We start from the raw sequence: 15,839 nt of genomic DNA on the forward strand, positions 1-15,839 counted from the left end.
GTGGCTAAATGAGCAATGGAGAGATACATGTTGCAAAGTACTGAGAGAAATAGGATGCAAATATATGGATTAGGGAACAAATTAGAATCGAAGATGTAGCTATTATAGTGATGAAAAAAGAGGAGTGAGCTGGACAGTAGTGAGGAAGGTGGATGGCAGATAGCTGAAGGAAGTTGCTATCTAGATTTCAAGAAATAACGGATAAATGAAGCAGACAAAAAGGAATACAAACGTCTCAAAAATGAGATCGACAGGAAGTGAAAAATGGCTAAGCAGGGATGGCTAGAGGACAAATGTAAGGATGTAGAGGCTTGTCTCACTAGGGGTAAGATAGATACTGCCTACAGGAAAATTAAAGAGACCTTTGAAGAGAAGAAAACCACTTGTATGAATATCAAGAGCTCAGATGGAAACCCAGTTCTAAGCAAAGAGGGGAAAGCAGAAAGGTGGAAGGAGTATATAGAGGGTCTATACAAGGGCGATGTACTTGAGGACAATATTATGGAAATGGAAGAGGATGTAGATGAAGACGAAATGGGAGATAAGATACTGCGTGAAGAGTTTGACAGAGCACTGAAAGACCTGAGTCGAAACAAGGCCCCGGGAGTAGACAACATTCCATTGGAACTACTGACTGCCTTGGGAGAGCCAGTCATGACAAAACTCTACCATCTGGTGAGCATGATGTATGAGACAGGCGAAATACCCTCAGACTTCAAGAAGAATATAATAATTCCAATCCCAAAGAAAGCAGGTGTTGACAGATGTGAAAATTACCGAACTATCAGTTTAATAAGTCACGGCTGCAAAATACTAACGCGAATTCTTTACAGACGAATGGAAAAACTGGTAGAAGCCGACCTCGGGGAAGATCAGTTTGGATTCCGTAGAAATGTTGGAACACGTGAGGCAATACTAACCTTACGAGTTATCTTAGAAGAAAGATGAAGGAAAGGCAAATCTACGTTTCTAGCATTTGTAGACTTAGAGAAAGCTTTTGACAATGTTAACTGGAATACTCTCTTTCAAATTCTGAAGGTGGCAGGGGTAAAATACAGGGAGCGAAAGGCTATTTATAATTGGTACAGAAACAAGATGGCAGTTATAAGAGTCGAGGGGCATGAAAGGGAAGCAGTGGTTGGGAAAGGAGTGAGACAGGGTTGTAGCCTCTCCCCGATGTTATTCAATCTGTATATTGAGCAAGCAGTAAAGGAAACAAAAGAAAAATTCGGAGTAGGTATTAAAATTCATGGAGAAGAAGTAAAAACTTTGAGGTTCGCCGATGACATTGTAACTCTGTCAGAGACAGCAAAGGACATGGAAGAGCTGTGAACGGAATGGAGTGTCTTGAAAGGAGGATATAAGACGAACATCAACAAAAGCAAAACGAGGATAATGGAATGTAGTCAAATTAAATCGGGTGATGCTGAGGGAATTAGATTAGGAAATGAGACACTTAAAGTAGTAAAGGAGTTTTGCTATTTAGGGAGTAAAATAACTGATGATGGTCGAAGTAGAGAGGATATAAAATGTAGACTGTCAATGGCAAGGAAATCGTATCTGAAGAAGAAAATTTGTTAACATCAGGTATAGATTTAAGTGTCAGAAAGTCGTTTCCGAAAGTATTTGTATGGAGTGTAGCCATGTAGGGAAGTGAAATGTGGACGATAAATAGTTTAGACAAAAAGAGAATAGAAGCTTTCGAAATGTGGTGCTACAGAAGAGTGCTGAAGATTAGATGGGTAGATCACATAACTAGTGAGGAGGTATTGAATAGGACTGGGGAGAAGAGAAGTTTGTGGCACAACTTGACTAGAAGAAGGGATCGGTTGGTAGGACATGTTTTGAGGCATCAAGGAATCACAAATTTAGCATTGGAGGGTAGCGTGGAGGGTAAAAATCGTGGAGACCAAGAGATGAATACACTAAGCAGATTCAGAAAGTTGTAGGTTGCAGTAAGTACTGGGAAATGAAGAAGCTTGCACAGGATAGAGTAGCATGGAGAGCTGCATCAAACCAGTCTCAGGACTGAAGACCACAACAACAACAACAACGGAAGACTGAGAAGACAAACAAACGGAAGGTAGCCGGTGACATTACAAGTTACTCAGGAACAACAGGGATTCGTGTCGCCGCGCGGGATTAGCCGAGCGGTCTAAAGGCCGGCACGGTAGTTCAGCGTGTTCGGTCAGAGAGCTGGTTGGCCTCTGTAAAAAAAAAAACTGTGTGGAAGGGTCAACACACGAACTTTAACGGATATCATGCGATGTCCGCAACGACCAAACACAACGAAAAAGAAAAGGCGCTGCAGTCATGGACTGTGCGGCTGATCCCGGTGGAGATTCGAGTCCTCCCTCGGGCATGGGTGTGTGTGTTTGTCCTTAGGATAATTTAGGTTAAGTAGTGTGTAAGCTTAGGGACTGATGACCTTCGCAGTTAAGTCCCATAAGATTTCACACACATTTGAACATTTGTATTCGTCTCGCTGAATATCGCAACGCATGGAAATTTCTAAAGGCGGCTTTAGGGATCAGTAGATGTCAAATGGCTGATGATGATCTGTCCTAGTGATTATAATTTTTTTTAAAAAATAATGCTCACTAAATCAACATGGAATCACTTTCATTTTTACTCCTCTGAACGTTTCGTTATACCCTCCGGGGATAATGACCCCCAGATTTGGAACCACTGCTCTAAGTGAAAGTGGATTAGGCTAAACTCTTAAGACACTTATGGATGAGCCTAGGCATTGTCAGGGAGCGTATTTTATTACGTGCCAAAAGGATAATAAAACGAAATAATATTGATCTGTACGGATGTTGTTTCAAAGTAACGTGTTTTCGTCTACTTAATTAAGAGGATTTAATGTTTGCAAGTTTGGAGACACGTATTCGTATTACGAACATGCTCAAGTTCATTTAATAACGAAGCATTTTTTTCTCTGTAAAGTTCCCATCCTCGCAAAATTAATAAACGGAATACACTAGGTCATCTTACATGGAACCATTACAACAAAAGAAGTGTTTCCATTAAAGCCAAATTACGACACTACAGTACAGTAGTCTTACCAGAGACCTTGTGTGCTTCAGGAACAACAGTAATCAAGGGAAGAATGAAAAAAAAAAGATGGAAAAACAAGAGAGGAAAATACTGAGAAAGCTCTACGGGACAGTTCAGAGAGCAGAGGTTTGGATAAAGAAACCGACAAAAGAACTGTACAAACAGAGACGATTACAATAACGCTGGCAAAAGTCGGAAAAAGTTCTACGGACGCAATACATAGGATGAACGAAGAAAGATTGACCAAGAACATTTTTAAGTAGGTGCCAACTAATACAGTAAAAACCAACTGGGTAAAGCAAACCCTGGAAGACATCAGGAAACTGAACATCTCCACAGAATACATTACAGACAGGGAAAAATACAGACAAAAAATTATAAAACAGAAATTTCAGCAAACGTCCAAAGAGAACTAAATAGGAAAGAAGTGGACAGAAGAGAGGAAGAAAAAAAACAGAGAATATATGTCAGGTTTCTGGGAAGAAAAAAGAAAGAGACAGGAAAAAATGCCATGAAAACTGATTGTGTTTTAGCGATCTCCTTGACGAGGAATTAACGTTAATAATTATAATCATAGCTAACACTTGGTTTAAGAATCATGAAAGAAGGTTGTATACATGGAAGAACCCTGGAGATACTAAAAGGTATCAGATAGATTATATAATGGTAAGACAGAGATTTAGGAACCAGGTTTTAAATTGTAAGACATTTCCAATGGCAGACGTGGACTCTGATCACAATCTACTGGTTATGAACTGCAGATTAAAACTGAAGAGACTGCAAACAGATGGGAATTTAAGGAGATGGGACCTGGATAAACTGAAAGAACCAGAGGTTGTACAGAGTTTCAGGGAGAGCATAAGGGAACAATTGACAGGAATGGGGGAAAGAAGTACAGTAGAAGAAGAATGGGTAGCTTTGAGGGATGAAATAGTGAAGGCAGCAGAGGATCAAATAGGTAAAAAGACGAGGGCTTGTTGAAACCCTTGGGTAACAGAAGAAATACTGAATTTAATTGATGAAAGGAGAAAATATAAAAATGCAGTAAATGAACAGGCAAAACGGAATACAAACGTCTCAAAAATGAGATCGACAGGAAGTGAAAAATGGCTAAGCAGGGATGGCTAGAGGAAAAATGTAAGGATGTAGAGGCTTGTCTCACTAGGGGTAAGATAGATACTGCCTACAGGAAAATTAAAGAGACCTTTGGAGAGAAGAGAACCACTTGTATGAATATCAAGAGCTCAGTTGGAAACCCAGTTCTAGGCAAAGAGGGGAAAGCAGAAAGGTGGAAGGAGTATATAGAGGGTCTATACAAGGGCGATGTACTTGAGGACAATATTATGGAAATGGAAGAGGATGTAGATGAAGATGAAATGGGAAATACGGTACTGCGTGAAGAGTTTGAGAGAGCACTGTAAGACCTGAGTCGAAACAAGGCCCCGGAGTAGACAACATTCCATTAGAACTACTGACAGCCTTGGGAGAGCCAGTCATGACAAAACTCTACCATCTGGTGAGCAAGATGTATGAGACAGGAGAAATACCCTCAGACTTCAAGAAGAATATAATAATTCCAATCCCAAAGAAAGCAGGTGTTGACAGATGTGGAAATTACCGAACTATCAGTTTAATAAGTCACAGCTGCAAAATACTAACGCGAATTCTTTACTGACGAATGGAAAAACTCATAGAAGCCGACCTCGGGGAAGATCAGTTTGGATTCCGTAGAAATGTTGGAACACGAGAGCCAATACTGACCCTACGACTTATCTTAGAAGAAAGGTGAAGGAAAGGCAAACCTACGTTTCTATCATTTGTAGACTTGGAGAAAGCTTTTGACAATGTTGATTGGAATACTCTCTTTCAAATTCTGAAGGTGGCAGGGGTAACATACAGGGAGCGAAAGGGTATTTACAATTTGTACAGAAATCAGACGGCAGTTATAAGAGTCGAGTGGTATGAAAGGGAAGCAGTGGTTGGAAAGGGAGTAAGACAGTGTTGTAGGCTATCCCCGATGTTATTCAATCTGTATATTGAGCAAGCAGTAAAGGAAACAAAAGGAAAATTCGGAGTAGGTATTAAAATCCATGGAGAAGAAATACAAACTTTGAGGTTCGCCGATGACATTGTAACTCTGTCAGAGACAGCAAAGGACTTGGAAGAGCAGTTGAACGGAATAGACAGTGTCTTGAAAGGAGGGTACAAGATGAACATCAACAAAAGCAAAACGAGGATAATGGAATGTAGTGGAATTAAGTCGGGTGATGCTGAGGGAATTAGATTAGGAAATGAGAAACGTAAAGTAGTAAAGGAGTTTTGCTATTTGGGGAGCAAAATAACTCACGATGGTCGAAGTAGAGAGAATATAAAATGTAGACTGGCAATGGCAAGGAAAGAGTTTCTGAAGAAGAGAAATTTGTTAACATCGAGTATAGATTTAAATGTCAGGAAGTCGTTTCTGAAAGTATTTGTATGGAGTGTAGCCATGTATGGAAGTGAAACGTGGACGATAAATAGTTTAGACAAGAAGAGAATAGAAGCTTTCGAAATGTGGTGCTACAGAAGAATGCTGAAGATTAGACGGGTAAATCACATAACTAATGTGGAGGTATTGAATAGAATTGGGGAGAAGAGGAGTTTGTGGCACAACTTGACTAAAAGAAGGGATCGGTTGGTAGGACATGTTCTGAGGCATCAAGGGATCACAAATTTAGTATTGGAGGGCAGCGTGGATGGTAAAAATCGTAGAGGGAGACCAAGAGATGAATACAATAAGCTTATTCAGAAGGATGTAGGTTGCAGTAAGTACTGGGAGATGAAGAAGCTTGCACAGGATAGAGTAGCATGGAGAGCTGCATCAAACCAGTCTCAGGACTGAAGATCACAACAACAACAACAACAATTATAAATAGATGAGCGTGACACTCTCTTCGGTCCGAACTAACATTTAAGTCTGGCTGGCACGGAGACGTGCTTTAGAAGACGGCCTAATTGCCATACAACCAAAAGTACCAATGAGGATATTTCCGTAGGTATGCTGGAGCTATTGACGATCACAGCGCTGGACAGCGGGTGTGATCAAATCTTGCCAGTGGAGCTGACTGAGCTGACGGAGAGTTTGGTGTGCGGGCAGCTGGGGTGTGGGGCTCACCTGTAGTCGACGACGCTGGCCTTGACCAGGCCGGGGCTCTCGTAGCGCAGCCGGCAGCCGGTGAGCCGCTTCTTCAGCGGGTTCTTCAGGCTGAAGCTGATGACCGCGGCGCGGCCCACCGTCAGGCTGTCATCCTCCACCTGCGGCAGGTTCAACACCGTCAGCGCGTCACCGAGCCATCGCTTCCACACACACACACACACACACACACACACACAAGGCCCTTCAGCTCAATTAACGATTACAGTTACACCGCGATGACAATAGTCGCGGGATACCTCCTAACATCGTGTTGGATCTCCGTTTTCCGGTGAAGTGCAGCAACTCGACGTAGCACGGACTCAGTGAGTTGTCGGAAGTCCCCTGCAGAAATAATGTTCCATGCTGCACCTATAGCCGCCCATAATTGCGGAAGTGTTGCCGGTGCAGGAGTTTGTGCTCGAACTGACCTCTCCAATATGTCCTAAAAATATTCGCCGAATTTCCAGTCAGGCGATCTGGGTGGCCAAATCATTCGCACTAATTATCCAGGATGTTGTTCAAACCAGTTGGCAACAATTATGGTCCAGTGACATGCTAATCGTTGTTTCAGGTGTGAGGTCCATGAATGGCCACAGTTGGTCTCTAAGTAGCCGAACATAACCATTTCCTGAAACTTCCTGGCAGATTTAAACTGTGTGCCGGACCGAGACTCGAACTCGAGACCTTTGCCTTTCGCGGGCAAGTGCTCTACCGACTGAGCTACCCAAGCACGACTCACGCCCCGCCCTCACAGCTTTACTTCTGCCAGTACCTCGTCTCCTACCTTCCAAACTTTACAGAAGCTCTCCTATGAAACTTGCAGAACTAACACTCCTGAAAGAAACGATATTGGGGAGACATGGCTTAGCCACAGCCTGGGGGATGTTTCCAGAATGAGATTTTCACTCTGCAGCGGAGTGTGCGCTGATATGAAACTTCCTGGCAGATTAAAACTGTGTGCCCGACCGAGACTCGAACTCGGGACCTTTGCCTTTCGCGGGCAAGTGCTCTACCAACTGAGTTACCCAGCACGACTCAAGACCCGTCTTCACAGCTTTACTTCTGCCAGTACCTCGTCCCCTACCTTCCAAACTTTACAGAAGCTCTCCTACGAACCTTGCAGGACCAGCACTCCTGAAAGAAAGCATATTGAGGAGACATGGCTTAGCCACAGCCTGGGGGGGATGTTTCCAGAATGATATTTTCACTCTGCAGCGGAGTGTGTGCTGATATGAGACTTCGCTATATCTGTGAGGACGGGGCGTGAGTCGTGCTTGGGTAGCTCAGTTGGTAGAGCACTTGCCCGCGAAAGGCAAAGGTCCAGAGTTCGAGTCTCGGTCCGACACACAGTGTTAATCAGCCAGGAAGTTTCATATCAGCGCACACTCCGCTGCAGAGTGAAAATGTTATTCTGGATAACCTTTCCCTCTTTGTACGTCCATCTTTTCAGAGATGGTTATGGAACTCGGCTGGTCTATAGAGAACGTCAAATCAAACGCATAGTTTCCAAACTAATATTATTTGACTATCAGTTTTGGCGATTTTGTACGCCATCGGATGGCCTCCGACCAACGTTTAGGAAGATTCCACCTCGGTTCTGGTCAGAACAGGGGCCAGCATTCGAACACTGGTATTAGTAGATTTCTACTTACTGTAGCGATCACTTCAACCATCACCTGGCGACCTGGTCGGCAGATAATGGTAGAAGTGATCGCTATAGCAAGCAGAAATCTGAAAGGTGTCTGATTTGACATTCTATAACCACTTCGAGTCAAAGATCGGTTCAGTTGTACCAGAGGACCCAGTAAATTCCATGTAAACACAGTGCACACCATTACGGCAACTTTTGTCCATGGCGTAGTGGGTGCTGTGGCAGACTCGCACCTTACCATCAACTCTTATCAAATGAAATCTGGACTCATCTGACCAGGCCACAGTTTTCAAGTCGTCTAATGTCCAACCGACATGGTTGCGAGTCCAAGAGAGGCACTGCAGGCGATGTCGTGCTGTTAACAGAGACACTCGCGTAGTTCATCTGCTGCCGTAGTCCATCATTGCCAAATTTCGCCATACTGTCCTAACGGACACGTCAGGCGTACTTCCCACATTGATTTCTGCTGCTGTTCCAAGCAGTGTTTCTTGTCTGTTAGCACTGACAATTCTACGCAAACGCCGCTGATCTCGGTCATTAAGTGAAGGCCGTAGGCCGCTGCGGTTTCCGTGGTGAGAGGTAATGCCTGAAATTTGGTATTCTCGAGACAGTCTTCACGCTGCGGATCTCAGTATATCGAATTGCCTATCGGTTCCCGGAATGAAGTGTTCCATGCGTTTAGCTGCAACTACTATACTGCGTTCTGAGTCTGTTAATTGCCGTCGCGCAGCCATAACCAGGTCGGAAACCTTTTCACGTGTATCACCTGAGTACAAACGAGGGCTGTACCAACGCACTGCGCTTTTATATCTTGTGTACGCGATGCTACCGCCATTTGTACATGTGCATAGCGCTATCCCACGACTTTGTCACCACAGTGTACGAATTAATTCAAATTCTCACGTGTATAATAGTCTGTGCAACGTCAACCAAAAACTGCGATTTATTCATAGAACACTTAGAAAGTGCAGCAGGTCTTCTAAAGAGACCATTTGGACTACGCTTGTCCGCCTTATTTCGCAGTACTGCTCTGCACTGTGCGATCCGTATCAGACAGAATTAACAGGGGATATCGAAAAAGTTCAAAGTAAGGTAGCACGCTTTGTATCACCGCGACATAGGAGAGAGAGTGCCACAGATACAACACGCGAATTGGATGGCAATCATTGAAACAAATGCGTTTTTCGTTACGGCAAGGGTCTTCTTATGAAATTTGAATCCAAACTTTCCTCTCCAAATTAGAAAATATTTTGTTGCTCCTCACCCACGCAGGGATAAATGATCGTCATAATAACAAAAATCTGAGCTTGCACGAAAAGATTTTATTGTTCGTTGTTCTCTCGCGAGAGTGGAACGGTAGAGAAATATCCTTAAGAAGGTTCGATGAACCCTCTGCGAGTGACTTTATTCTGAACTGCAGAGAAATCATGTAGATGTAGGTATAAAAATGGGGGTGTCTGAAATTTACGGCGCTTTACTAGGCAGTGGGCTATTGGAGGGGGTATGCCCCCACCCTCTTAGAAACTAGGAACTGACTTATCCAGCCTGATATACGATGACTCACACTTTAATCCGGACTTCGTAGAATTGAGTGGGGGTCGAACCGCACATTATGATAAATCATGTAAAGACATATGCAGGGTGAACTATAACTCCACCGACAAACTTTCAGGGACGACACTATGGAACAAAACAACCTTAACCCACAATCAACCAACGAACCATCAAAATTGAAAAAAAGTCTAATAAACTTGGGCTGTAAAACGCAAGCCTTAAGAGCTATGAACACCTCTTCGTCTTCTATACTGTGAAACAAGTCTCTTCTACTGTAAACTCTTTGCTTTCCATATTTTGAGACATGGTAGTATGGACCAAAACAAGAAAAACATGTCTGGTAAACAAGGGTTCTAAAATGCATAGCTGTGCAGAGCTATGAACACCTATTCAGTAGAAACGATGCGTTTCACAGTAATGTAGATGAAAAAGTGCTCATATCTCTTCAGGTATGCAGTTTAGAGCCCCTGTTTACTGGACATTTATTTCTCGTTTTGGTCCTCAATACCACATGCAAAATATGGAACGGAAAGAGTTTTCAATAGAAGAGGGATGAGTCACAATAGCGAAGATGGACAAGGGCTCACTGCTCTTAAGGTATGCATTTTAGAGCTCATCTTTATTAGACATAATTTTCTAGTTTTTGTCCACGCTGCCACCTGTGAAAGTTTGTCGGAGGAGTTTTGGTTCACCGTGCATAGGTTAATTCAGTGAAAGCGAGCAAAAATGAAAACTTTTGAGGTAAGAAATTCTGGTTCCGCGATGACAGTGCAAGAAGACACACGTTTGACCCTGCCGAGTTTACGGGCCTGAAATAACATAGCGTAATTGTAACTTCAGTTTTTGGTTCCGCCTAACCATGAACGGATCTTCTTCATAACCGAAGCACATCGCGTTGGCTACATTCCAGGCTCCTCCAACACTGACTGTATAATCACCTTTATTGTTCACACGTCGCCTACGCCTCCTGCTGCAATTTGTTTTGACGTTTGCTGCACAAGATATCCTGTAGTTCTGTTGCTCATATGTCAGAATTCTCGTAAAAATCGACATGTTGCTGTCTTTCGACAGCGACGTCGAAAAGTGTGTTTAAGTACGCTCGTTTTTGACTTTGATTTGTAGACCGCAAGACGCTTATCTCAAACTGCTTAGCGGATCATTCCCTACATTCTGTTTAAGTTTTGGACATTTTCACTGAGTCACCTGTTGTAAAGGGATATAGAAAATAACATGCAATCCTTGTAACAAGTATTTCGTAGGCTATGTATACAGAAAGTGGAAAACACTTTACCAAGAGCATCCTGACTGTTTTCGATTTAACAAGTGCAACAAATCAACTATAGCAACACATACCAAAGAAACAGGTCGTAGTGTTATTTACTCTAGAGAAGAGCTCGGAAACAAAATCTCAAAAGACATGAATTTAGTGAGTTTTTCAGTAAATTGAATTCAATGACGCTAAATTAGAAAGTCCATGATATGCCGTAAAACATATGGATCTGTATTTTAAAAAAAACCCTCGTGTTCGTTGCTTTTGAGTAACAGTATGTTTGTTTTTAGAACTAATATCGTCCCACAGTTAACATCAACCAATTTGCCGAAGTGTACACAAGTCGTTAAAATGAGAGAGACGTCACCCACACAGACGCGTCGGCAGTGAACCCGAGCTAAGCTTTGATTTGGTGACCGTACAGGCTCTCGTGCAGTATGATGTATTAAATAAACGCCGTGTTGTCAGGGTACTCCACGAGATTACAGACGGTGGAAACAACACACAGGCAGAATATGTCAAACAGGGACAATTAATTACGACCAAAGGTGTGAGTGATTATTTAACAACAAACCAGCAATTAAAGTAAACATTATTTCATCCGTATTGTACTTCTTTTTCTATCGCAAGCGGGGTAGAATTCAAGCTGATACTGTAACAACGCTAGAGTAAAAATTATGGATATTTAGGTTACACGTTTTTTCTATTACCATACGTTTCTGACGACGAGATCACATCACGGTACATTTTACAAACTACAAAATAATCTAAGCAACGTGCGAAAGAGTGGTAGTAGTAGCGGTCCATATAAACCCTCTTTATGAGTGTAAGAAGATGAATATGTATTGATCTACTTCATTTATACAGTGAGACGTAATATTTTATTTACTGGAGCTTTCTCCCCGTCGGTTTGTAACGTATTAGAGAGAGACACGTTATGTCATATAAGACGATACTTATATGTGAACCATACTTGGAACCTGAGTCACACATAGTTCGGATCAGCAATACTGAGTTCTTTGACAGCTTTGTTAGGTATGTTATTTACCTTTTCCATTGAACAGGCAGTAAAGAAAACTAAGGAAAAATTTAAAATCTAATTTCGCCGCGAATTTGATACCCTCGGGGAATAGCACACAGAATAAGAACCGCAATCTATATCGGTCCCGACTTCTGGATGTGTGTTAGTACTCCCATTTCCCCACAAGTGTTGGAGAGCAGTGCGGTTTACAGTTCCACAAGTCAGTGGCTAGCTGAGAAATACAAGCGGCACGAGAGGTTTCAGCCGGCGCGCACCTTCATGACGAGCGGCGGACGTGTCAGCTCGAAGTCGTCCTCGTCGGCCCACGTCTCGTTGGTGTCGAGGACAGTGGCGATGGCGGCGATCTTCAGCTGGCAGTATTCCACCAGCTTGTCCAGGTACTCGTCCACCGTCACCTTCAGACGCAGCGACTCCTCTGCGGACACAGAGCGGGCGGGCGGGCGCTGTCACCACGTCACAGTCGGCACACACACACACACACACACACACACACACAGCGAGAGAGAGAGAGAGAGAGAGAGAGAGAGAGAGAGAGAGAGAGAGAAAGTGACTGGATTGGACTGGATGGTAAAAAAAGAGAAAATCCAGTGCCATAACCTAGCCACGAAAACTTCTATCTGAAGCATGTTACTCGCAGTACCGTCAAAAAAGCCATCACGCGCATCAGATTAGTATTTACTAGACACCATGTCCTCACAGTCCAAATGATGGGCTTATTGTTGACCCACTACTGCCCACTGTAACAGATATCTTCAACCACTCCTTAACTACAAGTGTTTTCCCTGAGGCCTGGAAAAAGGGACCGGTTAAGTCATTACCTAATAAGGACGTTCCCACACTACCCCCTGATTACCGACGTATTTGTATTGTTCCTTCACTGTCCAAGCCCTTGGAATGTACAGTCCACGACCAGCTAACTCATTACCTAATTACAAACAACCTGAAATGTTGCTTTCTGAATAATTAATAGAATATACCACAAACGTTTAATTAACGCTGACTGACATTAAGAATAAATTTTTTTGCTTAAATAAAGCTGTAAAGTAAGGAGAAAAGGTCACGACTGAATACAGGGGATCTATTTTTGTGCTGTTCCGATAAATAATGGTTCAAAATGGCTCTGAGCACTATGGGACCAAACATCTGAGGTCATCAGTCCCCTAGAACTTAGAACTACTTAAACCTAACTAACCTAAGGACATCACACACATCCATGCCCGAGGCAGGATTCGAACCTGCGACCGCAGCGGTCGCGCTGCTCCAGACTGTAGTGCCTAGAACCGCTCGTCCACTCCAGCCGGCGATAAATAATGTTCCAGAGAAATGTTTATATATTGAAACTTGATAAACAAAAAAATGGTCTGTAACGCAAGTTGAAGGAAGTCGCCGTAATTTGTTTTGGGCTATATAAATGTTGGAGCTGTGATCTCTCTGTCTCTCTCTCTGGTTTGTTTTCGATGAATGTTTCTGTGGTGTCACCGCCAGACACCACACTTGCTAGGTGGTAGCCTTTAAATCGGCCGCGGTCCGTTAGTATACGTCGGACCCGCGTGTCGACACTATCAGTGATTACAGACCGAGCGCCGCCACACGGCAGGTCTAGTCTAGAGAGACTCCCTAGCACTCGCCCCAGTTGTACAGCCGACTTTGCTAGCGATGGTTCACTGTCTACTTACGCTCTCATTTGCCGAGACGATAGTTTAGCATAGCCTTCAGCTACGTCATTTGCTACGACCTAGCAAGGCGCCATATTCAGTAATTAGAATGAATTCTGAACAGACGGTATTGTGAATCACGTACCGTCAAGAGCGACGTTCATCATTAATGGATTAGTTTCATAAAACGTAAATGTCGTTCTCGTATCTGTAACTTTTGGTTAAATAATTACGTTAATTATAATAGCGGTATTTCAATCATAAAACCTACTTTCCACTTCCATTAACGTCACATCTCAATTTATTATGTTGCATTTTACAACTTTTTCAGGCTGTGGCGAAGGAGAGCTGCCCACGAACTGTTTGCTGGCAACAACTGAACGCTACTAGTGTTCAGTTCGAATTTGCTTTATCAAACTTTTATTTCAGTGTTCCTAAGATCGTTTTTACCGATCTTTTGTATCAGTATCCGGGAAGCGTAGCGACGCAAACTGCATAATTTTGAGATCAGTCACTGACCTCTAAACAATGCCGTCGGTGAGCGTTCTCGTCGGTCTGGTGGGAATCTGATGCTGGGTGGCGGAATGCAATTTTAGTAGTAAACAAGTAAAAATTTTCTATGCACCATTCTACCACTACAGGAGCTTTGGCACCAGCGGAAGTGATTAAAAGGTTTTTTTCAAATATCAGTAATGTTATAAAGCCACTAGACGAGTACAAATTAAGTTCCGTAAGCATCGCAGCACAATATCTGCCTTAATAAAGGTAACAGTTGACCTGCAGTTTGCCTTGGACGCACAATGTGCTTCTTAGACTTCATCAAAGCCTTTGGCAATGTTCGACTTGCCAAACTCAGCAGCCTAAATTTCTCGCCAGGTGCATGGTTTCGCTGATACCTGACGTCTCGCCAGCAATGGGTCATGTCTGGCTCCATAAAGTCACAGCAGAGACAAGTAGTACTCCTTTCACTGTACGAAAATGACGTGTCATCAGTTTTCTTCTACTGCTAGTACCACACGTACGCTGATCAGCTCCGGTTGCATCTAAGCGAAAACCAATAACCCTAAAGACAGCTGTCGAGAATCTCAATGTCGGCCTGCGTGCACTATCAAAATGGATATAAGGTTAAAGCTCAACCCATCCAAAACCCAAGTGGTACTGGTTGGTCACTTTTTATTTTTCAGCACGCCCTCGTCAGTTACTAACAAGGAGACGGCACGAGCGTGGGGTCGGGGATTTGTCCGAAATTTTGTGTGGTGAAAGGGGACCCCTAACACCTCACGTGGATAAAATATTAGAACGCACTACCCGGAAAATCCCGGGAAAAATCGATCCAAAGTTTCTTAGAAGCCTTATGAGTATACAATGTTAATCCAGTGCCGAGCCCCCGTCTGGCCTAGATGTTTGGGGTCGGACCCTTACGCCAGAGGTCTCGGGTTCTATTCCTCCTCTGGCACTTTTTCTTCTTCTGTTTCACTTTCTTTTGTTATTCCACCAACTATTCAGAAAGTTTCCCAAACCTACATTATCTTTAACAAATTAGTTACATTATTGAGTAAAAATTATTTTCTTTTTGTCCAACAACACAATTCATGGCGGTGGATTTTTCATTTTTCATTGTAAAGTATATAAGGAGAATCTTGGGGTTTTTAATCCGAATAACAAATTCGATTGGGAAACATTCAATTTTTATACATATAATAATTATAAACAAGAACAGCAGTGGTAATTATCGTAAAAACAAACAAAGAAATAATTTTTGCGACATCTTGCGCAACATATAAAAGCGGATGTCTTACAATCACAGGGCGTTTGCAATAAATCTGTACAAAAATATGCCCCATTAACATTTACGAAAATGTTCTGCGTTTCTGATAATTTTGAGGCAAACCAGGCATATTGAATCATGTCTCGGAATATTGGTGACGATAACTGATGGTGAATTACAGAATGAATTTTTATACAATTTCACGATTCTCCTGTAACAATGCGCTGCAATTTTGCAAGCAACAGAAGCAAAAAAAAAAGTGCCAGAGGAGGAATCGAACCCGAGACATCCTTTTTTAATTTTTAAATCTCATTTTGTTCGTTTTCGTTCGTTGTATCTGCTCTGGGCAGACGTCGAAAGACACCCATTTCAGTTCGTTGTTGATCTAGTAACTCAGTTTGTTTATTACAGAGGGCAGCTAACCCTCTGACCGAACACGCTGAGCTACCGTGCCGGCTAAATCTCATTTTGTTCGTTTTTCTTCGTTGAATCTGATCGGGGAGGACGTCGTAAGACACCCATTTAAGTTCGTTGTTGATCTATTAGCTCAGTTCTTTTATTACAGAGGGCAGCTAACCCTCTGGCCGAACACGCTGAGCTACCGTGCCGGAAGACCTCTGGCGCAAGAGTCCGAGCCCCAAGCATCTAGGCCAGATGGCGGCGC

At 42.9% G+C, this 15,839-nt stretch overlaps 1 protein-coding gene across 1 annotated transcript in view; it reads right to left on the bottom strand.

The window, feature by feature from the left end:
* Positions 1–15,839, bottom strand: part of LOC124804732 (hemocyte protein-glutamine gamma-glutamyltransferase-like) — a 383,610-nt gene that overhangs the window by 25,984 nt on the left and 341,787 nt on the right. The window contains exons 12-13 of the mRNA XM_047265026.1: positions 12,007–12,167; positions 6,215–6,354 (exon numbers count right to left, since the gene is read on the bottom strand). Coding sequence (XP_047120982.1) covers positions 6,215–6,354; positions 12,007–12,167 — 301 coding nt within the window. The remainder of the gene's footprint in view (positions 1–6,214; positions 6,355–12,006; positions 12,168–15,839) is intronic.

Source organism: Schistocerca piceifrons, chromosome 7 (assembly GCF_021461385.2).
Source record: "Schistocerca piceifrons isolate TAMUIC-IGC-003096 chromosome 7, iqSchPice1.1, whole genome shotgun sequence".
Classification (NCBI taxonomy): Eukaryota; Metazoa; Arthropoda; class Insecta; order Orthoptera; family Acrididae; genus Schistocerca; species Schistocerca piceifrons.